The 24,437-nt window shown below is 48.3% G+C and overlaps 1 protein-coding gene and 1 pseudogene across 3 annotated transcripts; both read right to left on the bottom strand.

Moving 5' to 3' along the window:
* Window positions 1–559: 559 nt before the first annotated feature.
* ESPL1 (extra spindle pole bodies like 1, separase) lies at window positions 560–24,385 on the bottom strand. Of its 3 annotated transcripts, none has more exons than XM_036915231.2 (31): window positions 19,588–24,385; window positions 19,173–19,265; window positions 17,957–19,015; window positions 17,560–17,664; window positions 17,273–17,393; window positions 14,840–14,976; window positions 13,631–13,824; window positions 13,090–13,329; window positions 12,722–12,866; window positions 12,457–12,613; window positions 12,138–12,277; window positions 11,108–11,242; window positions 10,181–10,300; window positions 9,501–9,672; window positions 8,996–9,124; window positions 8,715–8,871; window positions 8,108–8,217; window positions 6,293–7,269; window positions 5,515–5,851; window positions 5,172–5,333; window positions 4,582–4,795; window positions 4,290–4,480; window positions 3,638–3,765; window positions 3,378–3,500; window positions 2,757–2,912; window positions 2,288–2,458; window positions 2,059–2,163; window positions 1,777–1,892; window positions 1,518–1,601; window positions 1,194–1,358; window positions 560–927 (listed from the first exon to the last, which is right to left on the bottom strand). In XM_036915231.2, the coding sequence occupies exons 2-31, from the start codon at window positions 19,251–19,253 to the stop codon at window positions 726–728; spliced, it is 6,333 nt and encodes a 2,110-aa protein (XP_036771126.2). In that variant the 5' UTR covers window positions 19,254–19,265; window positions 19,588–24,385; the 3' UTR covers window positions 560–725. The 3 variants fall into 3 exon arrangements, with proteins under 3 accessions (XP_036771126.2, XP_036771127.2, XP_036771128.2); XM_036915232.2 differs by having other exon boundaries at window positions 12,475–12,613; XM_036915233.2 differs by lacking the exon at window positions 1,518–1,601.
* Window positions 14,983–16,102, bottom strand: LOC118927180 (60S ribosomal protein L26-like; annotated as a pseudogene).
* Window positions 24,386–24,437: the final 52 nt, after the last annotated feature.

Below are 24,437 nucleotides of genomic sequence, written 5' to 3'. Positions count from 1 at the left end.
CGAGATTTATTAATCAGTTTTACCATGTGCTAGCTGTGAGGAATACATAAGAGTGAAAGATAATGTGCCTCCAAGAAGCACATTGGAATCTAGTTGGGGAGAGAAAAACCATACCAAAGCAGCAGAACCCTACAGCATCTTCACAGCACTGACAAGTGTGGAACAGCTGTGTGGGGAGAGCGAGCCTTTACCATTCACTTAGGATGGGGGCAGAGCAACAGAAGCATTAAAGCTAGTGTCATTCCCAGGATACCGGAGGGCAGGAAGACAGGACAGACATGATAGTACCTGGCCAAGACACTCTCAATGCATCTCTCTCTACCTTTCCTTGGGCCTTTGCTCCCCCTTAGAGCATTTTGATATCCCTCTCTCCTCCAGCTTTGTCCGAGTCCAAGCCAGGCCCAGCTTTGTTTTATGGTTTTGCCTTTCTTTCCAACGCTCTGACTTGAACTCCTGCAACCTGTTTTCATCTGTTTGTAGTACCGCATAGTGGGAATAGTGGGGGGAGGGGGGCAGTAATCTTGTCTTCAAATGTTCTCAGAGAAATTACACAAAACAGTTTAAGTAGTGTATCTTTATTTTATATTAAGGTGAAATAAAAAGGAAATGGTCCATATAAAATACTAAGGAAAAGCTCTTAAAATATTTATCTTAAAGGTTAAATCTAAGTATGGGAGGTAGAACAGTCACATGGTTTCTGTCAGCAATAGGGCAGCTCCAAGGGGTCACCGCAGAGAGACAGGCAAGCCATAGGCTACAGGTGCAGCCCCAATAAGATACTTGAGTCGGGGAGCCTGGCGGGCCTGGTTGACATAGTAGAGAAGGGGGGCTCCTGGGCCTGCTCCGAGCCAGCCCTGCAGCAGAGCCTCTGTGTAGCGGTCAATATCACGGTCAGTCACATCCCATAGGTTACCCAGAAACAGGGGGCTGGGAAAAGAGAAAGAATAAACACAACATAAGGACTCTAAAACAGAATACATAGGAAAACATGATTGGTGATAGTGGTGGGTGAGTAGTGAGGACTGAGCCAGTGATGAGTCTCTTGGTCTATAGTTCTAGGAAGACAGAAGAAGACAAAGGGTTAAAGACCCAGGTGCACCAGGGAACTAGGACAAGAGGAAAGATTGAGCATGCAGACCTGGGAAAGAATCTGGGTTGGGGATGTAGGATGGGCCTTGCCCCTCAAGACTCACCAACCAGCCATGATATACTTGAGCACGATGCCAGCCCCCTCCAGGTTTCCGTGCACAGCGAGGGCTGCACTGCTGCAGCCAAACAGCAAGGCTACTGCCCGGCAGCTCAGCCGTAGGACAGCCTGCCCATCCAGAAATCGGGCACCGGCCCCATGCCCGGCATAGCTAAGGCAGAGGGAGATGAGATGAGTCTGACCTAGCAGGAACCAGGCCTCTGAATCAGTGTTCTGAGTCAGCAGGGGGCTTTAAAGCCCCAAAACTAACTATGGAGACAGACTCCTCTGGGACTGCCCCTTTCCGCACTTCCCCACCCTAAGCACTCACATATATAGGTCGTGCTCTGTTAGGGCCGCTTGCACCTGTGCCGGGCTTGGCACCTCCCCGACCACCCCTTTCCAGCCAGCTTCACTGCAGGGGAAAGGCAGGATTAAGAACAGGGGTCATGTGGCAAAGAGGGCAGAGGGAATACTAGGGAGAAGGTGGGCTGGAACATTAGATGCTGGAGAAGGACATGCTGCCCTTCTATGTTGTCTCAACCCTTCCCCACCCTCTTTCTGACTCTTATCCCTGAGTCATTTCTAACCTGTTAAAACGGGCTCGGAATTGCTCCTCTGTACTTGACAGGTTATTGTGAGGGTTCAGGACGTAGAAGGTACTGCGAGGATCCACCCCTTGGCTCAGCACTGATGAGGCCCCAGACTGAGGAGGAGACAGTGGCGTTCAGGATCCTGGTCTGGCCAGAGGGCTCAAGCTCCATCAAACTACAATTCCCTTTCCATAACTGATATATTCCTAAAACCCTCTCCTATCTTCTGAGGTCTCCCCTGTCACCAACCATCCTGAGACCCTTCTCCCTGAGCCCCACCTCTCTGATGATGGAGTAGCTGAGTAGGAAGTGGAAGGAGGGCAGCCGAGTGACAGGCAGTGCCCGGAGGCTGGGCATGCTCTCCCATGGCAGTTTCTGCAGGTCCTGGGCAAGAAGCACTCAGAGGTTAGTGTCCCTAGCAAGGTATACATAGGAGTCAGAAGGGGAATAGAGGTGAGGTGGTGCCCTGTGCCCACCAGACACTGCCCTCCCGTCCCTGGCTCCTTACCTTGTCTAGCACTAAGACAAGGTGCTTATTGCTTGGTACCGTCTGACCCTGTAGACGTCCTATTGCCTCACTCAGGAGCTCCTGGGCTCTCTCTGGCCGGGCTGGGCACAGCCCATAGGCCAGGGCCTGAATGTCCTGTGGGGTGAGGGTGCTGGCACCACTGAGCATGATCTGCAGGGCAACAGTGGTCAGTGAGTGCCAGAGCTCCCAACTCCACTCACAAGGGCAGGTGGGAAAGAATTAAGTCTAGTTTCTTCCCCTTCCCTGATTTCTTTCTTTCTTTTTTTATTAAGATATCGATATACAATTCATAGTATACAATATACACTGAAATACAATATACATGTGGTTACCACATTCCCCCCTATTATCAAGTCCCCGCCACATACCCCATTACAGTCACTGTCCATCAGCATAGTAAGATGCTATAGAGTCACTACTTGTCCCCTTCCCTGATTTCTTAACTCACTTTCAGCAGAGTAGGATCAGGATATTTCCAGCCACATTCCTGCAGCAACTCTTGTAGCTGGGAGGCCTCCCGGGCAGGGCTGGAGTCCTCACTGGATGGCACCAACAGCCCCCTCCAGCAGCCCAATACATGCTTCTCTAGGGAAGTGATGAGAACCTGAAGGTGGAAGAACAGAACCTTCAGTCAGAGAGGAAGCTGTTTCTTTCTCCACAGGCACTGATATTTTGGAGTTGAAGAAATAGGTTTTCCAATGTGTGTATTTGTCTTAAATATCTGCCAGTCATAAAGGCAAGAAGCTAGAAACATTTTTGATTTGCTGAGACTCTGGGGAATACAGAGAAATGATTTATTACCTAACAATATGTTTTGATAAATATGAACACGTGGGCAATGAAAACTGAAGCCGGGAAGCTCATATTTGGGCTTGAACCCTTTTTCTTATAATTATCTCTAAACATTCCATTGCCATAACCCCTTCAAGTTTTGGGCTCTTGTTTAAAGTCCCTCCAGGGAGGACATCATTTTTTATTGAGGACTACACTTCCAGCAAGGACTCAGGGTAACTCAGCACTGGCTCTTTCTAGGGCAGGCCTGAGTCCATGCCAGCTTGGGGACACACACCTCCATCCTACGGTCCAGTTCTAGCCTCCCTGTCCACCATTCACGCTTGTCAGTACAGCTGCTGTTCTCCTTCTGTTCCTTCTGGATGGCATCAAACTCTTTCAGGGCTGAACTCAAAGGAAACTGTGGAAGAAGGGGTTGTGAGATATCTGCTTGTCCAAGTGATCACCTCTCTCCATCCCCCAGCCACAGAATATGAGTAGCAGCTTGACCGGAAGCCTACCCCAGTCCAACTTTGCTCCCTGGCCCAGGAAACCTACCTTATTCTGGGCAGTGGCGATCTGCACAGTGACTGGGTGATTGTCTTTTTCCAGGCGAGTCAGCAGGAGGGTGTTGTCTACAGTTCCAGGCTGGAGGGTAGCCAGAGCCAACACACACACAGTCACCCCTGAGACACAGAACATACCCAGAGTCATTTCAGCTCTTACAAGGAATTCCCTTCCATCTTCTGCATTCATTCCCTATCCATCACTCAGTAAACACCAAGAAGTCTTTCCTGATAATTGGAGTTCAAGGTGCTCTCCCTCTTGTCTTAACAACTCTCTGTGGGCAAATACTATGTCTTGTATACTTACTTGTTTCCCTCACAGAAACTAACAAAGGGCCCTGCACAGACGGAGGCACTCAAAATCATCTGTTAATGTGTTTCATGTTAGTGTAGGGAAACCCAGACACCTGAACTTACCCCTGAAAAAAGACACTGAATTTTCTGGTAATTCAAAGTTGAGGTTAAAAAAAAAAAGACTTCCAGATTTAGGTTATGTCTGGTAAATGACTAATCAATGAAAAAGTAGGACATCCTAGTCCATAAGGATCATAAATCTAGGTGAACTAATGCCTTAAACTCCTTCACCCAACGCCTCAGTGGGAAGATGCTCAAAAGGACAGGAGAGTGAGTCGAAGGCACCATACCACTGGGGATCAGAGCCAGGTGCTCTTGGAATCTCTCCTTCTCAGCCTGGAGGAAGTGGCCAGATCCCGAAGCCCTGAAGGAAAAGAGGCGCTGGATGCGGGCCAGAGGGACATCTCCCTGCCTCTCCTGGAGGCTTAGCTTCTGCAGCTGGTCTGTTACTTCGACTGATCCCCGGTGCTTCTGGGCTTTGCTGCAGGTAACACAAGTAGGGGTGAGTTCTCCCTACTTCAGAGTCTGAACCCTCTCTCCAGTCTACCCCAGCATGAGCCTTGGGGGATGGTGGGCACTCACCTGAGCTGTCTGTGGAGATGGGTGAGCAGCTGGTGACGACAAGTGATGGAGACAGACTCAGTGACAAGGCAGGCAGTGGCATAGGGATCCCGGTGGCCCAGGCACAAGGCCAACAAGCGGCAGAGGTGAGCGTAGAGCCCACTAGGAGGACAGTGACTGACCCCACGGAAAGCAACACTCAGCGAGTCACAGATGGAATCCAGGGTAGAGAGACCTAGAGGAAGGTCAAGACCTTGCTGCAGATGAATCCTCTACTTCCTAGCTGATGGGAATTTTCCAAGAAGTCCCTATCTCATCTCCCACTTGGAAAATAGCAGCTACCACTTACAAGGGCAATGTGCCAAGTGGGGTCCTACACAACTTACATGCATCAACTCATTTCGTCCTCCCCAAACCCCATTTTACAGGTAAGTTAATAGAACCTTAGAGAGGTTGAGGGACTTGCACACAGCTAGCAGAGACAGTGCTGGGATTTAGACTCAACACCTGATCTAGGTGGGGGTCCAAAGCAAGACCTATGGACAGACTAGAAAGGCACTGGGATCAAGAGTTCTGGAGGCCTGCCCTCTCCCAGTGATCAGAATATTCACCAATGGCTACAGGAGTCGAGGGGAGTTGGTGTCGAGGATCAAGAGCCTTGTCTCTCTCCTTGTCTGGGCCCAGGATGGGCAGTTCTTCTTTGCTGGAATCCCGTCTCAGCACCTCACATTCTCCTATGGCCGTGTCAGGCCCAGGAGCTGGGGCCTTCCCACCTGAGGAAAGAACATGATTTTCCTCCTCCTGCCATCTCCTTTGTTCTTCTTTCTAGGATCATTCCAGAGCCAGAAAAAGATCTTTCTGTACTATCTTTGGCACTAGTCATTTCTTGTGCTTTGGCCCCAGGGTAATCCCCCAAAACATATATACCTCTACCTCCCACTCTTGCCAGCATACCTGAGGATGAGTCTTCCCCATCAGAGCCCCTGAGGATCTCAAAGCTCATTTCCATCTGGTTGTCAGTCAGTTCCTCCTCAGGGATGGTCCTCATGATCTCAGGACCCAGCTCCTCACAATGTCCTGATGCCACCTTCTTGGCTCTCCGGGTTCTGCCACCAAGGCCAGGTTGCTTGGGGACACTACCTGGCGCAGCCGTTGTAACAGTCTTCAAGCTTGGGCCATTCCTAGCCCGGCCCCGGCCTCGGGAAGCAGTGCCTCGCCTCTTGAGCTCCTCTGCAAGCTGTGCCTCAACTGAGAAAGGGTCTTCCAAGTCACTGTCATCACTGAAGTTCATCTGGGATGGGTGAGAAGGAGAGGAAGGGCCATGGGGCCTTCAGGGACATCATCCTCCCAGAAGGTGGCGCTGTGGGGGCATCACTGCACAGGCCTTTGGGGAAGATTAACCTCCCATGCACACCCACTATAATCAATCAGGGATAGTAACTCTTGGGTGTGGAAAGAGAGGAGGAAAAGAGAGAAGATAAGGAGAAAGGATGAGAAGGGAGAAGGGAAAGGAACCATATGTAGCGTTATGGAAAGTGCCTTTTGTCTGAAACAAAGATAGACTGGGAACTAGATCTTGCTGTCAAAGATGTAGGGATCCTGCAGATGCCAGAAGAGCAGAAGATCTCATCAGGCCCTGGGAAGCTATTCCAGAGACACCTGCTCTGCAGAACTCTTCTCCAGGACCACCCCCACCCAACACCCACACCACCTAGCCACACTACCACCTCACCTTGAGGCGTGTCTGGACCCTCTGTTGTACTTTGGGGGCCTTGGGAACCTCTGGCTTGCTCTTTGTGTGGAAGACTTCTTCAAACACAGTGAAAGGGACACGAGGCCCAGCCTGCCTGACCTGACCTGTGGGTTTAGGTGTAGAGGGTGGTCCTCCACCTTCCAGAGTATTATGGAGGGGCAGGGTGGTGGAGACTGCCTGCTGGCGCCCCCGTCCAGAATGCTTTTGGCTCCAAGGCTTAGAGGGCCCTGAGCCTGGCGGGGTCTTTATTGATGGTGGCTGCCAGCCCCAGGAGCTTGCGAAGAGTTCTGTAGTGCAGCAGCTGAGGCCAGCCAGCTTTTCAAGGGCCCAAATCAAGAGTAGGCTAGCTCGCCAGGGCTCCAGGTGGGGTATCCGAGCAGCCACAAACTTTAGCCCCAACTCCAGGACCTTCCCCAGGCTCTTGTTTGATGGCTGGCTCAACCCCTCCAGTGCCAGCTGTGTGTATGCCTTAGCCAAGATCTCATCCAAAAGGCTTGGGACAGGGGAAGGGGGTGCTTTGTGATTCAGGGAAGCTTGTAGAGCTTGAGTAAAGCGCTCGGTGGCTGCGAGGCAACCCTTCAGCACGACCCGCAGCATATTCAGACCCTGGGCCTCATGGCCCGTGGTCAGCCTCAACTCTGCTGTGACCAGTGTCCAGCGCAGACAGACTGCCGAGAGGACAGGGCTGGCACAGAGTGAGCAATCACATGTGGGCAAATGGGTCAGGAAGTCGGGGCTGGGTGGGGGCTTCACTTTCAGGGCTGGGGAGGAGTTAGTAGAAGGTGCTATGGGGCCAGGCTCCTTGGCCACAGTAGCAACCAGCTCCAGAGAAGGGCCTCTTAGGAAGGGCTCCTCCTCTGGGAGCTCTGGAGGTCGGGGAACCTGGGCCAGATGCTTCCCCTTCTGCAGGTGGACCTTCTTCACGGAGTCCGGGTGCTGGGCTAGTCCACCAAACTCTGGGGAGAGTGGAACAAGAATTATAAAACTGGGAGAAAATGATACCAAGTGCCTCCCAAACTACCCCAGGGCCCAACTCCCTAATATGTGTCTGATTACTTACTAGTGACTCATATGTATTACCGTGTAAACATACTAAATAGTAGTATGGCTTATTGTTTTTTGATAAAATCCCTAAAGCCTTCTTCCCATTCCATAATGGACCCATAGAGCCCACAAAACCCCCGTCTGCATCTGAGAAGGCTGCATGGCCCAGGAAAAGGGGCTGGCAGCAGGGGACCCGAGTCTTAATCCTGGCTCCTGTCCCTGACAAGCCCTATGATCCTGGCCAAACACACTGAATTTCTCAACTTTCTCATTTTACAAATGAAAAAAAAAATCTATGTCCCCACCTGATTTTTCAGAGGTTTGTCAAATGAAGTACTAGAGGTGTTAGTGGTTGATAAGAAAAAATGTACATAAAACACACTATTTTATTATTAGCTTAAACCCTCCCAAGGACACTACATTTGTGCTGTCCAATACAGTAGCCACTAGCCATATGTAGCTATTGAGCACTTGAAAGGTGGTGAGTGACTGAGGGACTGAAATTTAAATTGTATTTAAATAACCAAAATGTATTAGACAGTGCTGAAAACTAGAACCAGGTAGCATTGGTGCTGCACAAGCTGCCTGGAAGAGGGACACCAGTGGTCTGGCTGAAGTATAGGGAGTTTTTCCCTGAGACCAGAGGTTAGTCTCTGATTTAGACGGGAACCAAAGTTTTACATACAAAGATGTTCTGTAGTGTGTGTGCCACCCTCACCGCTGCCTACGGGTGTGAGTGTGGCGGCTCACCTGTGCAAGATTCGAGCAAGAACAGAACCTGCTGCAGGTCCGACTGACAGAGGTCAACGTCATTACGGGCCAGCTCCAGCTCCCCCTTCAGCACCAGGAACAGGGCACACCTTGTGGGAGAGGCGTGGCAACCGGTTAGTGGAGTCCTTTGTTTTCTTGGAGAGTCTGTCTTTTTGCCCCTTTCCCTGGCAGAGCCATCAGTCAGTCTTCCCTGAATCCAAAAGGCCTGTACTTCCTAAGGCTCTCTGGGGAATACCCTCTACACTTCTCTCTCATCCTTGTGCATGAGGACAGAATTTCCCAAACTACATTCCTCAAAAAAAGGATCCTGTGGGCAAAGAGATTTAAGGAAACACTGTACACTAGATCTTGCCTTTGGAGATGTACAATGCATATTAGCATATCGAAGGACATGAGGATTCCTATAGGAAAAAAACATTTGACTTGTTTAACTCAGCATTTCCCACTTATTTAGCCATGGAAGTGCATTCTTCCACCAGCCCCTCTAAACATGACATGTTAATCTGTGAACAGTTTGAGAACCCATGGTCAGGAGGCGCAGGCACTTAGGTTCTGGAATCAATATCCTCTGGGGCCCTGTGCTCACTGGCGTGGCATCTGTAGCTTTGTCGTAAGTTTCAGGGCCTCCAAGCAAAAGGCCTTGGCTTCACTCACACTACCCAGGCGGCCCAGGTGAGAGACAAGCTTCTCCGAGCAACTCAGCACCTCTGCAAGAACCTGCCATTTTTGCACCAGATTTTCACCTGTAGCAGAGGAGAGATAAGACCATCATCGCTCAGTCATGGCCTGGATCCTTGGGAGACAAAAGCACCAGTCCCACCATCTAGCCTATCCATTTCTAGAGGGCCTTACTGTTCTCAGACTCACCATAGTCCAGAAACGGAGTCTCCACAGCTGCTTTTTGAACTGAGAGCATGTCACTGCCCATGAGCAGGAGGAGGATGCTTCGGAGGAGCTTATGGGAGTCGATGAGTGCTATCTCAGGGGTCTGCCAGCCTGTGTGAGGGGGCGAGAAGGGGGATGATGTGGCCCTAACTTCCACCACCTTCAGCTACTTTGATAGCAAACCCAAAGCATGCTGCCATTCTTCTTCTGTACATCAGGTGGACAAGTTAATCACAGAACTCTTTTCCTCTGAGACCACATAGGGTCTCAGAATCCTTGTCATTATAGTATTATAGCCAGTCACTAGCAATCAATTAGAGTCAACAGGCAAACTTAAACTCATTTGCTATCCCATGCCTACTCTGGGTAGCTTCTAGGTAGGCCAGTCCACATGGTTGGACAGCAGGGGGGATTAGGGCAGAGAAGAGCTGATAACAGACAAACCACACACATGGATCCAAAAGGGCCATCCACCCTGTTCTTTCACCTTGAGCACAGATCTGCTCCCCCAGGGAGGCTGAGAGGCTGTCTGATGAGAGGCTAAGATAGACTGCCACCAGTTGCAGGGCCTGGACACGCAGCAAGTACCAGGCCTTGGATGATCTCTGGAGGGCAGGGTCCCGAAGCACAGACAGCAACAGAGAAGCACCCTCAGTCACCTGGGAGCAGGAGGGGGCCAGAAGAGAGCAGTGAGCCAGGTCAGATCAGGCATTCAGAGCTACAGCTGCCACTGGGGATCATCTGGCCCAATTTTTTACTTTTAAGAATGTTAACAGCTGTAGAAAAAACTAGAGCCTGAGAGGGCTCAAGACTCCAAGTCACACAGCTAGATTGTGAGAAAACCCAGGTCTTTTGGTTCCCACTAGATTTCCAATTTGGGGCTCCAGTGCCTTCCCAGGATCACTATCACCCCAGTTTCTAGTCATAGGACAGACTTTCCCCCTTGCCCTCGGAGAAACTGACAAAGAATAAAAAGGATAGTATCTCTACTAGAGGAGTACTGGTGAACATTTCATGGAGGGGGCAAGGCTTGGAAATGGTACTGTTTCTCAGGGTCAGGTATGTTCTTCCTAGCAGGGAAATCTCAGAAGCCAGACAAATACCCAGAAAATCCTAAAATCCTTCCAATACCCAGGACCTTTGCGGATTAAGAAAGCAAAAAAATACCTGCTGGTGAACATAACAGAGTTGACTTTGAAGAAGGTCACACGTGAGGGAAAGGAGCAGGTATGAGTCAGTGGTGTGATCCAGAAGCTTCAGACTTGACTTTGCCTCTTCCAGGTGTAACTAAGGAAGTGATTGGGGTGCTGGTGAGGAGAGCAGCCAGACACTTCAAATTAAAGCATGTGCATGAAAAATGCTGGACATGTCCAAATATTAAATTATTTCAAATATTATAATCTACATAGGAGTTGTTCACTCTTTCACTAAAATGTTCATTTAGTACCTTCCCGTTAACTGCTAGGTTAGAAAGACAAAGCTGAGTAAAGAGTAGTCAGGACCTTCCACCCAATAGCTAGCAATGCAGTGGAGGTACAAGCATACCTATTTAATCATGACACAATGCCATTAGTGGTATGGAGACCCAGGGAATGTGGTTGATTCTACAGCATCTTACTATGCTGACGGACAGTGACTGTAATGGGGATTGTGGGGGGGGACTTGGTGAAGGGGGAAGCCTAGTAAACATAATGTTCTGCATGTAATTGTAGATTAATGATAACAAAATAAAATAAAAAAACAAAATGGAAAAAAGAGAAACTGGAGGCAGGGAGACCAGCTAAGAGACATCATTAACAGTCATAAGTGAGCAAAGAGACATCCACTAGGGTAACAGAAATGGCTGGGAAATAGGAGATTAGTGGTACATTCCTGGTGCAGATTCTTTAAGACTTAATGGACAGCTGGTTTTGTAATGAGGAGAAAGATGACTATTCTTCCCACAGTTCCCAACCACTGCACACTTTATGAATCTCCAGCAGAATGTGGTGGTAGAAGGCAGAGAAGCTGCCCTTTTGACATCCTATCTCCTCAGAGGGTCAGGAAAGACATGTTCCCCCTAAGGCCCCCAGACTAGGCTGACTGGGTACTCACCTGAGCATAGCTGGGACAGCCCAGTGCCAGGAGCAGCTGGGTGGCATGGCACGAGGAGCCAGCTGCCTTCGCATGGTCTTCCAGTCTCTGGGAGACAATCCGTACAAGAAGGAGGACCTCCAGAGCCTGCAGGGGCTGGTTGGCCAGGAGCAACACATTTATCCACTTCTTGCCCAAACCTCCATTTCTACCCTCCACATCTCAGCCCTCTGGGATCTTAGTCTGACCTCAGGGCCTGAACAGAATGTGGCTACAGAGAGAGAAACCATCAGCTAACTTCAGGAAGCCTGAGATGAGAGCAGTGAGGGAGTCTGCAAACCATTGTACCCACTTTTGTTTTAAAGCCTGATGCCAGTCATCCTCAATAGCCAGGTTTTACTGAGTGCCAGGTACCGTACCAAGAGGTTTACATGCATCAACTCGTTTAATTTTAATATCAACTCTAATGCCAATTTTATAGATGAAGAAACTAAGACTCACATAGGTTAAGTCACTTGTCTAAGTTCAAATAACAGGTATGTGATAGAGCCAAGACTCAAATCTAGGGCAGCTTCCCAGGCTCCTTGTGCTAGAAATATGGCCTAAATGCCCATGGTAACAAACATCCTTTATGTGCAATGTTTTTTTGGGGGGATTCCAAATGTGAGGTTCAGGGAAGAGTTTCAGGAAGTCTATGAAACCTCCTGACATTGCATGTAAAATATAAAATTGTATCTATAGGCATGTATGTATTTCTCTGAGTATACAGGTCTCAAGTTATCTAATAATTAATAATCATACCTAACGCTTGACTATTCTGTTTATCACATTTTCCATGCCTATCTCATTGGATGCCAACAATGCTATGAGGCAGTATTACTATTGTCCCCATTTTAGAGATAAGGAAACTTGGGTTTAGAAGGTTAAGTAACTTGCCAAAGGCCATGTTGTAATAGAGCCCACACTGGGTTCAGGGCTTCTCAGTAGATGCACAGGCCAAAGAAGGTGAAAGAGCTAGATTTCTGGTCTGCACCTATGCCTGCCCCATTACCTTTGCCACCAGCTGATAGAGGGCAGCTAGGATCTGCAGTGAGGCTGCAGTCTGCTGGAGACACCGCAGAGTGGGGGCCTGCCCCTTTGTAAGCACCTCCTTCCACAGGGCTAGGGCTTCGTCCAAGCATTTGGACTGAGCTGTAAATCAGAAGAGACCAGCCATGCTCTCAGCATGGGCCATCTGGGGAGAATGTGGCCTTCTCCATAACACCCCCACCCTTTGTGCCCACCTCCCACCCACAGGGCCAGCCTCTCCCACATCTGGGGTCCCCGTTCTGCACTTAGGAAACCACGAAGGAGACCCTCTCCCACCACACCATGTTTACAGTCTTCACCAGCATCTGCAGCCAGGTTGAAGGCAATGTTACTGTATAGGAAACGATCTTCCTGGAGTTTATCTTCATAGTTCAGGTCATTGACTTCAAATTCCTCCAAGTTAGTAGGGGCCTGGGCTCTCTGATCCCGCTCGATACCCTGGATGGGGAGATCAGGGTGAAAAAGAGGGTGGTAACAGCTTACATGGGCCCAGGGAAAACAACCCCTGTACCCAGTTTTGCTTAGCCCCACAGCAGCCACATTTACTTCCTGCATTTTGGCCTCCAGGGTACAGATGTAGAGCCACAGCAGGGCTTGTGCTTTATCATCCAGAAGCCGATCCTCGGCCTGGGCCTCAGGCCTCACAGACTCCAGGAGCTGCAGGGCTTCCTGGATAGCATCCAAGGCAGAGCTGTGAGGAGAATATGTACTTAAGCTGGGCTACAATGAGTACTTGCCACAGTGTTGAGGGAAGGGACTTCTGTAGGGACAGATGGCCACACCGTTTGCATGAGCTCCCATGGCTACAAACTGAAGGAGGAGCTCAGGGACATGGAGAGGGTAACAGGCTCCAAAAAGGGTAAGAGGATGTGGGGCAAGAGGCAAGAGTGACCTCTCCAACTATTTGTCCTCACCAGTCAGTCTGCTGGGCAAAGTCATGGTAGCAGAGCACCTGAGCCAGTTCCACCAGGTGGGTGGCTCGAGCCCAGGCTCCCGTCGGTGTCTCCTCAGGGCTTAGCTCCAGCAGGTCACAGATGACGTTGAACCGCTCCTGCCCTGTGTCAGCCCGCACCGCCTTGTAAGCCTGCAGCTCCTCCCTCAGCAGGAGGGCCAGGGTCTCTGGGTCCCAGCCGCTCAGGCTGTCTCGCAGAGTCCTGAGAGGAGGCAGATTTACCACTGGCTGGAAGCCCATGCCTCTGCCCCGTGTCGAGTCCCAGCTTTGGCTTGCTGAGAGCTCAGTAAGTTTCCGGTCATGAAAGCAAGGACACTACCTGTTGCCGCTGTTCCCCCAGGACCTAGCAGACACAGTGGCTGACACTTAGTAGGCACTTGATGAATAATGACAAATGGAGGAATCAGTGCCTTTTTCAGACATAAGGATGGACATGATCATGAATTCAAAAAGCCAGCCCTAGTCACAGGATAAACATGGTTGTCCCCTCCTAACCAACTCGCCTCAGCTGTAGCTCCTTGTCTCCAGCTCTGGCTGCATCCATCTTGACTCGGACCCAGAAGGTGACTGGCTCAGTCATGTGTTCAGGGCTGCAGGGCTGCAGGGCTGCCAGCCACAAAGTGACCATCTTGCAGCCCTGGGCCTGTTCACCCAGTTTCTTCAAACTCTCTACATGCAGCCGGAAGCACCTGTGCAACTGATTAGAAAAAGAGAAGAGGGCAAACTGGAGAGAGGGACCAATGAGTTTGTAGGGTGGGAGTGTCCTGCTTGCACAGGTATATGCACCTCCTGCCCTCACCTCCCACCCCCAAGGCAGAAGATAGCTAAGAACCAAATGCCCCGAGGGCTCTCAGCCTGAGGCCTCAGTCCCACACCCATACACATACATGGCCCGTACCCCTAAAAACCTGCTCCTCTTCCTGTAATCTCCTCTCCCCAAATCGAGGCCAGTTCCTGAGTCAGAAGCAAGGCCAACCTTGACTGCCTCCTCTCGCTCCTTCCAGTCAGCCACCTGCCAGGCTAACCCACGGCTTCTTGCACCCATTCACTTCTTTCCATCCTTCAGGGATCTGCTTCAGTTCAGACACCCACCCCTTCCTGCCTAGGCTGGAGCAGGAATGGAGTGTTGTCCTTGCACTTCATTCCTCTGACACAGTGATGCCAGAGAAACCCAAGGTGCCACTCTGATATCCTGCCTCCATTTAAATCCTTTAGAGGTTCAGCAACCTCTCTCAAGATGAAACCCAAGGCCCTCTGTGACCCATTCTGCCTGCCAATCCAGACAACCCATCACATCACTTTAAGGGTATTCTTGTTTTAAGATGGAGGTTCTCACTCTGGTTGCCCAAAGGACCACCTAGGGGAGCTTTAAAAATATGCAGATGCCCAGGCTCCAGTAACAGAGGTTATGTCTTACGTGATGAGCCTGGGACAGGCATTAGAATTTTTTTTTTAAGTTCCATCAGGTGATTCTAATGTGCAGCCAGGTTGAGAACCACTGGCTTGGGACAGGCTAAATATAAAAAGTGAGTCAATAAAAAAAATTAAGTAAATAATAGTAAAGGTGAGGTCTGGGAAACACTGCCCTAGGTACTGGTGCCAACATGTAGCTCCTAATACCCTACACTCTGAGGCAGAGTCCTGGTGAGGCCCTTTCATGCTACTCAAGCCCTTTCTTCCCGCCCAACATACGTCCCTTCCTGCCCTCATACCTTCTCAGAAGGCACCTCAGGATAGGTATGTAACTTCACCAAGCCAAGGTGCTGACAGACAGGCTCAGAGATGGCACAGGCCTCAGCAAAGAGCTTGTGACTATAGAAGCTGTAGGCCAAGTTACTGGTGTAAGAGGCTGCAGGGGAGAGAAAGGACAGTTGACTCCAGGAACGGTTCCCACTGCTCTCTCCTGTTGGTGGTCAGCTCAGTAGCTTCCAGATCAGACAGAAACCCCTATCACTAGGGAATGAGATGAGCAGCTGTCCTCTTTCTGCTCCAAGTCAGCCCATACCTTCCATTTTGATAAGGCAAATTCATACCAGTCAGCCCCTCTTCACTTATTTTCTCATTTTAACAGTTTTTATTGAAAGCTGCATATACGAGTACTTCATTCCTGCATCTTCTCAATTGCTTCTTCTTTATATTTGCTTTTTTCCTTTCCTACTTGTCGAGATTTGGCTTTACGTTCAAGGATGTTTTTGCAGTCTTTGTCCAGTATTAGTCTAGTGCTGGGGAGAATGTCCACATGGGCAGTTGTGCCATTTGCCTTCTCCTGCTATACTCATTCAATGTAGATGACATATTTCTTCCTGTAAATCTGGACTACTGAGCCAATTTCCTGACCTTTGTAGTATCCTCACACAACCTGAACTTCGTCATCCATTCAAATGGGCATGGATCGAACACTGTACTTCTGCCTCAGCTCTTTGGAAAGAGGGGAAGACATATCTTCCTGTGAATGTGGGAAGGTGCATTGAAATGCCTTTTACGGTTCTTGCTCCAGTGAAAAGTCACAAAGTGATGGAACTTCAGCCATGGCTGCAAAAGGTCCTCTGTACTTGTTTTATAAGAGCCAGAGTTCTCATTCCCACACAGGGCCAATCTCTCCTCACATGCCAATCTGTCAACTTGCTCCAAAGGCCAGCATTTTAGAGAAATACTCTGGCCTGTCACTAACTTCCTCTCCTTCCCTCATTGCACTGAAGCCACACTAGCCTCCCTGCTATGCCCTGAACACACCAGACCCTCTCCTATCTTGGGGCCTTGGCACTGGCTGTTTCCTCTGCTAGAGATGTTCTTTCACAGGGGTCTACATGGCCAACTCCTTCACAACCTTCAGGTTTTGCTCATGTCACCTTATACCTACCCTGACCACTTTACTTTACATGGTTACTTATTTCACTCACCCACCCTAAACTCTTAGTTCCCTTATCCTACTCCACTTTTCCTTTCTCCCTATATTTCTTACCACTTTCTAACATGTCGATAAGTCAATTATTCTATTTTTATTGCCCTTCTCCCCCAACCAGAACATGGCTCCATGAGGGCAGTGATTTTTGTTTACTGACTTATCCACTCAGGAGAGTGCCCAGCACATAGTAGGTACTCAACAAATATTTGTTGAATGAATATAATTTTCCTAAACTCTAGCTTATGTAGCTTCTTGGCTATCAATGTAGATGGCTGGGACAAAATAAAGTCAGTCTTCAGTGGGAAGACTGTGGGAAGAATTTTATACTAACTTCTGTGACTTCTGATGATATTCTCATCCCTATGGCTAGGTTCAACCACTGAAAATAGGAGAATGACAAATTCTCCAAAACCTTCCAATGACTGAACACATTAGGTTTATATGATTTAAATTAAAGGGCCACGCTTTTTGTAAAATGATGGGGAAATTTGTTATGAAATACCAAAAAAAAAAAAGGCAAAGTCAATCTATGCTGTTAGGACAGTGGTTGTTGCTAGAAGGTTGTGACTAGAGAGGGCAGAAGGAGGGGTTTTCTGACATCCAAGTCATGCTGTACTTGACCTAGATGTTGGTTATAAAGTACATTCACTTTGTAAAAATCTATCAAACTCATGATCTTAGTACTTTTCTGTAAATATTTTTCAATAAAGAGGGTAGGGATAAGAATATATACATGATGGTTTATATATACATAGTGTATCTCCAGAAGGATACCTAAGAATTGATCATATTAGTTGCCTCTGCAGAGGGGGACTTGGTGACTAGGATTAGGAGTGGGAGAGGCATGTTTCACTGTATGCCCCTTTGTGCAATTTGAATTTTGAGCCATGTAAATGTTTTTTAAAAATTTAAGTAACAAATGTTCTTTAAATTATATAGAAAGGTCATAAAGTTGTATATCAAACAACACACGTACAAATGTTTTCATGAAACAAATATCAAATCAGATTTCAAAGTCAATGAGAAAAAATTTGTGTCTGCTATAAGCTGCTTCATCACTTCTCTACCTCTTTTAAGTATAGAGTAACTGTCACTTATAAACATCTTTTTCACTGTCTCCTTAAACCATAAGGAGACCCTACCATGGTCAGAACCATCCAGTAAGTGCCACTTGCCTGCCTAAAGAGTGATGACCCTCCCGAGAACTAAGAACCCTGCATCTGGGCCCCAGGGCACTAACCAGTCATCCCCAGGTACTCCGTCAGCATTTGGCCTGACAAGCCCTGTAAAGCCTCCAGCATCCACGCCACGGTAGATTTGCAACTCTCTACTAGCTGGGCCAGGTCAGTCAAATCAGCTACCTGAAGGGACAAGAAGGGTTTAAGGGTAGGAGGAGACAAAATGGGTCCAAGGTGACATCCACCCCAACCCCAAGCGTAAAGCCAAAGCCACCCCAAAGGTCTACTGAGGGTACCAAGCTACCGCAGACCCCAGGACCTGTCCAGGTGTTTGATTCCCAGACAGTACCTGACAGCCTTGGGCAAAGTCATAAACCACCACAGTGTAGAGGTGAAGTCCCTGGAAGTACATCTGAACCAAAGACTGATGCTGCTTGGAGGAGTCCCTGCAGACCTGAGGAGGGAAGTGGATGGTTGGTTTGAGGGGCAGAGAGAATGTGTGAACTCCAGGCTGAAAACTGGCCCAGAGTCCTGGAGAGCTGGCACATCCCAGGGAGGAGGAAGAACATCAGAAAGGGCTACTGTCCTCTCAGAATAGATTAGGCTGCTTGCTGGCTGGCCAGGCAAAGTCCAGAGAACAATTTACCATGAAGGGAGCCAGGGCTTCCAGATCTTACCAAAGACCCTAGCCTGACAGTGAATCCATAGAACCAGATTCCCACCCTACCTCTAGGTCCTTAACTCACACCATCCTGCAGCTGCCGGATGAGGGAGCAGTACCCGCCAAGAAAAGCAAAGAGGCCCAGAATAGCATCAGGTCCATAGCGCCTCTTGGTGCCTCGCTCTAAGCCTGAGAAGAAGAACTGGCAGCTGTCACACAATGCCCGCAGTGGGGGTGACAGTGCCTCCATGTTGTTGTTGAGGACAGCTGATGCCTTGATCAGAATTTTGGCCACTGCCTGGGATCTTCCCTCTCCGACCTGCAGCAGTTCAACTCCCAGTTGGCATAGCTGGAGGCTGGGGGCCAGACTGGTGTTCCTTAAGTAATTGTGGACTTTCTCAACTGCCCTGGTGGCTTTGGCATGGTGGTGGCTCCAGCAGAGGCGACGGCAGTATTCCAGGGTAAGCTCCAAGAGACAGAGGGCCCTCTGGGGAGAAAGAGGACCAGGAGAGCCCTCTCTCTCACCCACCAAGACTCTGATAACATGCCTGGAGAGCAGGTCATCTAGGAAATCTGCATCTGCTTCATTAAGACCATGCCCAGTAGCATCAAATAGCTGATGGGCAGCTACCACTCGACAGGCTGTTGGAGAAGCAAAGTGGGGAACTTCATAAGGGGTACTTTCATCCTCCAAGAGTACTAGAAAGCTCAAGGCCTGCAGCCTAGCTGACAAGGCAGCTCCCCGCTCCACCAGGGCTTCTGCTCCCTTCCAAAGCAGAGAAAAGCTGCCCTGAGCCACAGCCTCATAGTCCTGAGGAGCAGCTTGGTGAGAGCACTGCACCAAGCAGGCGTGAAGGGGCTTAGCCAGTCGGAGTGTGGCCTCTGGGATTCCCTGTGCAGCAACATTACGCAGAAAGATAAACAGAATTCGTTCCAGGTAGAGGTGTGGGCGCTGGGGGGTGGACACCAAGTAGCCATTGCAGGCCAGCTCCGCCAGCTCCAGTAGACTCCCCAGGTGTCTAGGGCAAGCCAACTTGGCTGTCAGCTGCTGGTTGCAAGCCCTCAGTATGGCATCACAAGCTTGTCTCCTCTCAGCATAGGATCGGCAGCTGGAAGAACCAGGTGGAATCTTGGACAGGAACTCCTAGAGAAGAAGATGTGAATGGGGCTACCAAAGAAGGGAAAGAAATGAGGTTGCTCAGGAGAGGATCTTCTACTAATCTGCCTTTTCAAGTAAGGCAAAAAACAAAACAGCTGAGCTTGGAAAGCCATGTATATTCAGAGCCAGACAGCACCCCTACCTTCAAGTCAGCTAGCAACTCTTTAGTCTCCTTCAGGCTGCTTAGCAGAGCCCCAAAGTTGACTCCTTTGAAGCTTCTCATGGCACCAGAGGGCTAGGGAAAAGGAGACGCATTGGAGAGAGAGATTTGTAATGGAGCTAAATGGAGGACGCGAGAACGGCTCGAAGACCGCGAAAGGGGCAAATAATCCCATCAGAAATCTTAATTGGAAAAAAGCCCATGCCAAGACGCCGGGCTCCTGTTGAAAACCGAAGCTTCCGTTTTTCCTACCTCCCGGCTGACCCCCGGCCACACCACCCATCCTGGTACACCAACGCCCCACGCCGGAGGCCTCCACAAAGCTCTTCAGCGCTCACGGGGACGTCCCAAGGTCTCCCGACCCTCCCTCACAGTCGTAGCTGGGGACTTCACTCACCTTGGCGCGTACACAAGCTCACTAGTCCCTCCGGGTCTAACTTCCCCAAAGGTTGCCGTCCTTCCCAGGTCTAGGACTTAAAGCCGCCAAAGTTCTTCGCAAGGATCCAAAACGTAACCTTCGTTTTCCGCGCCAGCCCCTCCTTTCAAATATCTCCGGAGCCCAATCAGCGAGAGCTGCGTAACGTCAGAGGGCCGCGTGGCGCGCTGGGAGTTGTATTTTACCCGCCGCAGTGCGTCATCACGTGATGCTGGCACAGCCGGGTAATGAGATTTGGGGCGTTAAGGCCTCTTGGGGCCGCGGGTTTCTCCACTTTTTCCAGTCAGGGTCGAGTATCCAGGTTCTCCGTTGTTTTGTCGCTATCGGGAAGGCCAGCCCCTGCCTCCTCCCTTTTATCTTAAGAGCTCAGAAAGAGTTTAAATTTCAAGAGAAATAGGCTAGACCAAAATAATTTACTTGGGAACTCACACTGTTTGGATTACTAGGAAAAAAGGGCGTAGTCTTTCATGGAATTCGTTAAAAATATTTTTTTCTGGGGGCTTTGAGTACGGTGGCGACTTCCAATTCTGCCTTCCTGCCTTGCTCCTTCCATCAGCTGGATTATATGAGGAAGACAAAGGATCTAGGACTTCTTGACGGAGAGTGGAGGGTAGGGGTGGGGTTGTGAGTAATTGGAAGAACTAGGAAAACTCATTGACTGAGATGTTTCACAGTTTAATAGCTTATGTTTGGTAAGTACGAACTACTTCCCTGATCATACAGATTCAGTTGGCTCTGCTGCTTTTTCCTTCCTCTGCCAAAGCATTCAATTTGAAACTCCGGTCCTCCAGTTAGCTTTTTCCCGATTAATTCTGTTGGGTAACTCATCCTTCTCTATCATTGTCTTTCTTTGTCACTATCAATCTCCCTTAGAGCTGAGACTCTAGCAGGGAAGACTATTTAAAAACAAATAAGCAAACAAACCAGGAACAATGACATCTCCAAAAAATCTCAGCATTGAGAATGGTAATAGTAATGCAGGTGCTAAATGTGTATTATAGACATTGTATACACCTCTCTTCTGGGGTAAGGGACCCAACAGAGAGGAGGCATTTATAAATGGTAAATGAATACATCAGTTCTCACTGTTAATTTCCTCTTTCTTATTCCCTGGTAATCAGCGCTCATTTACGTGTTGTGTAGCAAGTGTAGGACTTTTTTCCTATATATTTATGTTATCTACTTGATTCTAATCCTAAAGAGTAGATAAATTACCCTTTTTAGTCCTCTTCTACTTCTTATTAGAAGGAAGTGACGTTAAGTATCAGGGATCAATAAATGCTAAGAATTTGAGTCACATAATTCAGTCCCTCATCTGAATCCCAAGTTTATAAAGAGACAGCATGGGATAGTGAAAAGAACTGAGTCTGGACAGAGGGGTCACATTCTAATGCCAGCTCAATTTATTATTAATCTGTGAAATGGGGGTGGTAACATCAAGCCTCACTACTTCTCAGCCTTAAATAGGATAGCCTTGAAATGCTTTGCAAAGGCCCTAACAGTGCTTTGCAGCCGTTAACATATAAAGATGTCAGAGATACGTGAATGATTGTTACAGCCTTCCTGTGGATTTTAATTGTTTTAAAGAGAGAAAAACAAGATAAGCTGTTATGTAAAAAATAAGTTGCAGAATAGCATGGATAGTATGATTCAATTTTTATTAAAAAAACAAATATTAAATCTGTGGACTAGACTCCAAATATTTAAGAGTGATATGAAGAGCAGGATTAAGAGAGCCTGCCACTTTTTACATTTTATATCTCTATATGTATATATGTATGTATATTTATATTTGTCAATATAAATATATGCATTTTAATGTAACCTATAAACATTTACATTTACTTATATGTCAGATATGTACTGTATTTCTGTATTTGCATTTGACTATTTTACAATAAGCCCTTGTAACTTCATTGTCAAAATAAAAAGCAAATATGAAGTATTTTTATAACATTAGATCTGATCCCAACAATGACAAACTTGTTTGTTTTATAATTATACTCTGTGATTCTGTGGGCAAGTGGTGACAAAAAATAATAAAAGGGACAGAGAGAACCACAGGACTTGGTTAGGGAAAGAGAAATGGGGAGTGGAACCTAGAGCAGCCAAAGGGTCATGGCAGTTAACTGGAAACAGCCCCCTCCTCTCCCTGAGCAGGGGCTGAATTTTCCAGGAAAAGGTCATCTTCCGGACCACAGACCCCAATACTGTCCTCATGCCCCAGTCCTCCTGCCTTCTTGTCCACTGGCTTCTAGTTCCTTGGGATATCCTGTTTCTGCTCTCCTTAGGATCACTTAAAAGCTCCAAATTAAATAATTATGTATCCAGCTGGATGGAAAGTCAGGAAATCAGGAGCCTCTTAGGGAAAAATGGTGGTGTGTATCAAGTCTGACACCCAGCTGACCTTCCCACTTGAAGAAGAGGAAATGAGTTCAAGTGGAACACCCTACTCAGCTGCTCACATGCCCGCAAGTGGAAGGCCTCTCAGCTGGATACTTCTACTGGGCCAGGACCAAGGATAAACACTACTGGGAATCACTTGACCATGGATGCATCAGAAAGTTCTGTACCCCACTACAGCCCCATCCATTCATTCTCATACCCGAATCTGGATAGGCTCAGCTGGGTTGAAAAAGTTAAAAAATGAAATATAAAAAAGCAAATGTTTATGTAGTGCTTATACTGTGGGCCAAGTACTGTTTTAAGCACTTAAATACAGTAATGCACTTAATCTTCACAGGAACCCTAAGGAGTAGAACCTATACCATCCCCATTTTACAGATGAGGAAACTGAGGCACAAATTTAACTCAGGCAGTTGGCCTCTGGTTCCATGCCCTTAACCAGTTCCCTATGCTGCCTCTCAGCAGACATCATGAGCAGTATTAATGTAGGCAGACTCACCTGGTGAACCAATCCCTCATTTGACCCACAAGGGCAGATATCCAAAAGTGGACCAGATGGTCAAGGTTGAAAGCTCCCACTCTTTTGGCCTTCTCCTGGGACAGGTCTTGGAATGAGGAGCAGGCTAAGGAGAAAGGCAGGTAGGCGAAGGCCTAAGCAACAATGGACAGCCCATGTCAGAGAAGAGGCACATGTCAGGCAGCCAGGGGCAAGGTTTAGCCTCAGATTTGCCAGTTACTCACTACACACCCTTTCTTTAAGTGGATTTTCCTCTCGTAAAAAAATCTCATCAGCACATAGTAATACAATGCATGACTTATAGTAGGGACTCAATAAAAATGTTTAAGGCCAAATGGACAATCTCTAAAATGCCTTTGAGCTCTTAACACCCTGAGTCTGACAAGAAAGGACCCTTTGAAGAAAGCTCAACAGGGACAAAGCTAAAGGAACTTCATTCGTCTGTCTCCTATACTCCCCTATTTCCTTATCACTTAGAAATGTAGGGCCCCCTCTTGCTTCTATCAGTAAATAATTATTGTCATCCAAAACAACAAATCATTAACTAGGTTCTAGATTCCAGGCTAATAAGACTTCCCAAATGGGCAGCTCTTGAAAAGCCAGGTGTGAGCTAGTCTGTCTCCTCTCCAGATGTTTACTGAGCACACTATGGGCAAATACCCACTTGTGTGTACTTGTGCGTATATATGGGAGACAAAGGCAAATAAGACCTAATTCCCTCCTGTCTTTAAGATCACAGTATGGCAGAAGACAGAAAGTCTACAAATAACTATAATATATCTAGGTCCAGCTCAACAGGGCAGAAAGAGGAAATGGAGTTTTGCAACAGATTCTGCCTTAGCTTCAAGTTGGGGGAAGGAAAAGGTACCTGTTTTTCTGTACTTAACCTCAACTTCTATTCCTTGCAGCCTGGGTAGAGGAACATGTTTTTTTCTTCCCTGAGTAGGGTCCTGAGACGACCACCCATTCCTCCCCCTCTGTCTCACCCTATAGAAGCCCATCCATGCTACATTCCTCCAGCTGATGCTCTCTCTCCGCACAGGCTGGAACTTGTAGATCTTGGAACATCTCGCATCCTTCTGTCTGGGAAGTAGTCTGAGACCCAAGGAAAGGTCATCAGCTCCCTTCCAGAACAGGTGGGTCGCCCATGCCCACCTCAAGCACATTCCAGGACACACCCTTGAGCCTGCCCTCCCTTCATCCCCACCCTTCTTAAAAGTTGGCTCTGCTTCCCTTGGGAAGTCCAGGTTTTGGTGGGAGGAGGAAAGGCAGATACAATCAGAGGTGAGGCAGGGAGGGGCCCACAAAACTGGTGTTCCCACTGGTACTGTTTCCTGCCCTATGGCTCCTTCACCCTTGCTCAGGCAGGGTGGGGAAGAGTCAGGTACAGACAAGATGTCTCAGTCCCTGAGCCATTCACTGCTCTTTGCTCCTGGCAGCACTTCACTAAGGTTTCACACAAGGATGACAGGACCTGGTGGGCCTAGGCTATGCTGGAAAAATGGTACATTTTAGCCACAGAGGCAGAAGGCAGGTAACATCAAGGGCTGAGCTGCAAGCTTGTTTCTGCAAGAAGACCCCTGGATTTGCCCCAAGGTGTGGTCATAGAAGGAGTCCTAGTCCCTGGAATCTTTGTTCAAGTGGCTTAGCCATTCACCCCATACTCTCCAGAGATTGTCTCATCCTGGATGGGGAGCAAGGATTTTGCTTGTTGACTGGGGAGGGCACCTGTCCCCAGGGTAACAAGATAGGGAGGACCTAACCACCTCAGGCACTTCCACACATCTTTGATGACAGGCAATTTCACAGCTCGTAGTTTGAGAGAAGCTAGAAGTATAAACACTCTGCTGATAGCCCCATCTCTATCTACAAAACCTTCAGCTGCCCA

The sequence above is a fragment of the Manis pentadactyla genome, chromosome 10, assembly GCF_030020395.1.
Source record: "Manis pentadactyla isolate mManPen7 chromosome 10, mManPen7.hap1, whole genome shotgun sequence".
Lineage (NCBI taxonomy): Eukaryota > Metazoa > Chordata > Mammalia > Pholidota > Manidae > Manis > Manis pentadactyla.
The sequence above is the reverse complement of the archived record's forward strand: the minus strand, read 5'-3'. Positions and strand labels throughout refer to the sequence as shown.

What these genes read in the sequence shown, in the direction of transcription:
- ESPL1 (XM_036915231.2), bottom strand. Translation starts at nt 19,253, where the DNA reads ATGAGAAGCTTCAAAGGAGTCAACTTTGGGGCTCTGCTAAGCAGCCTG. An exon ending in TTTGCCCAGCAGACTGACTG is followed by an intron (nt 12,867 to 13,089) that starts GTGAGGACAAAT and finishes TTCTCCTCACAG; the next exon opens with CTCTGCCTTGGATGCTATCC. An exon ending in TCTGTTATGTTCACCAGCAG is followed by an intron (nt 9,673 to 10,180) that starts GTATTTTTTTGC and finishes TCCTGCTCCCAG; the next exon opens with GTGACTGAGGGTGCTTCTCT.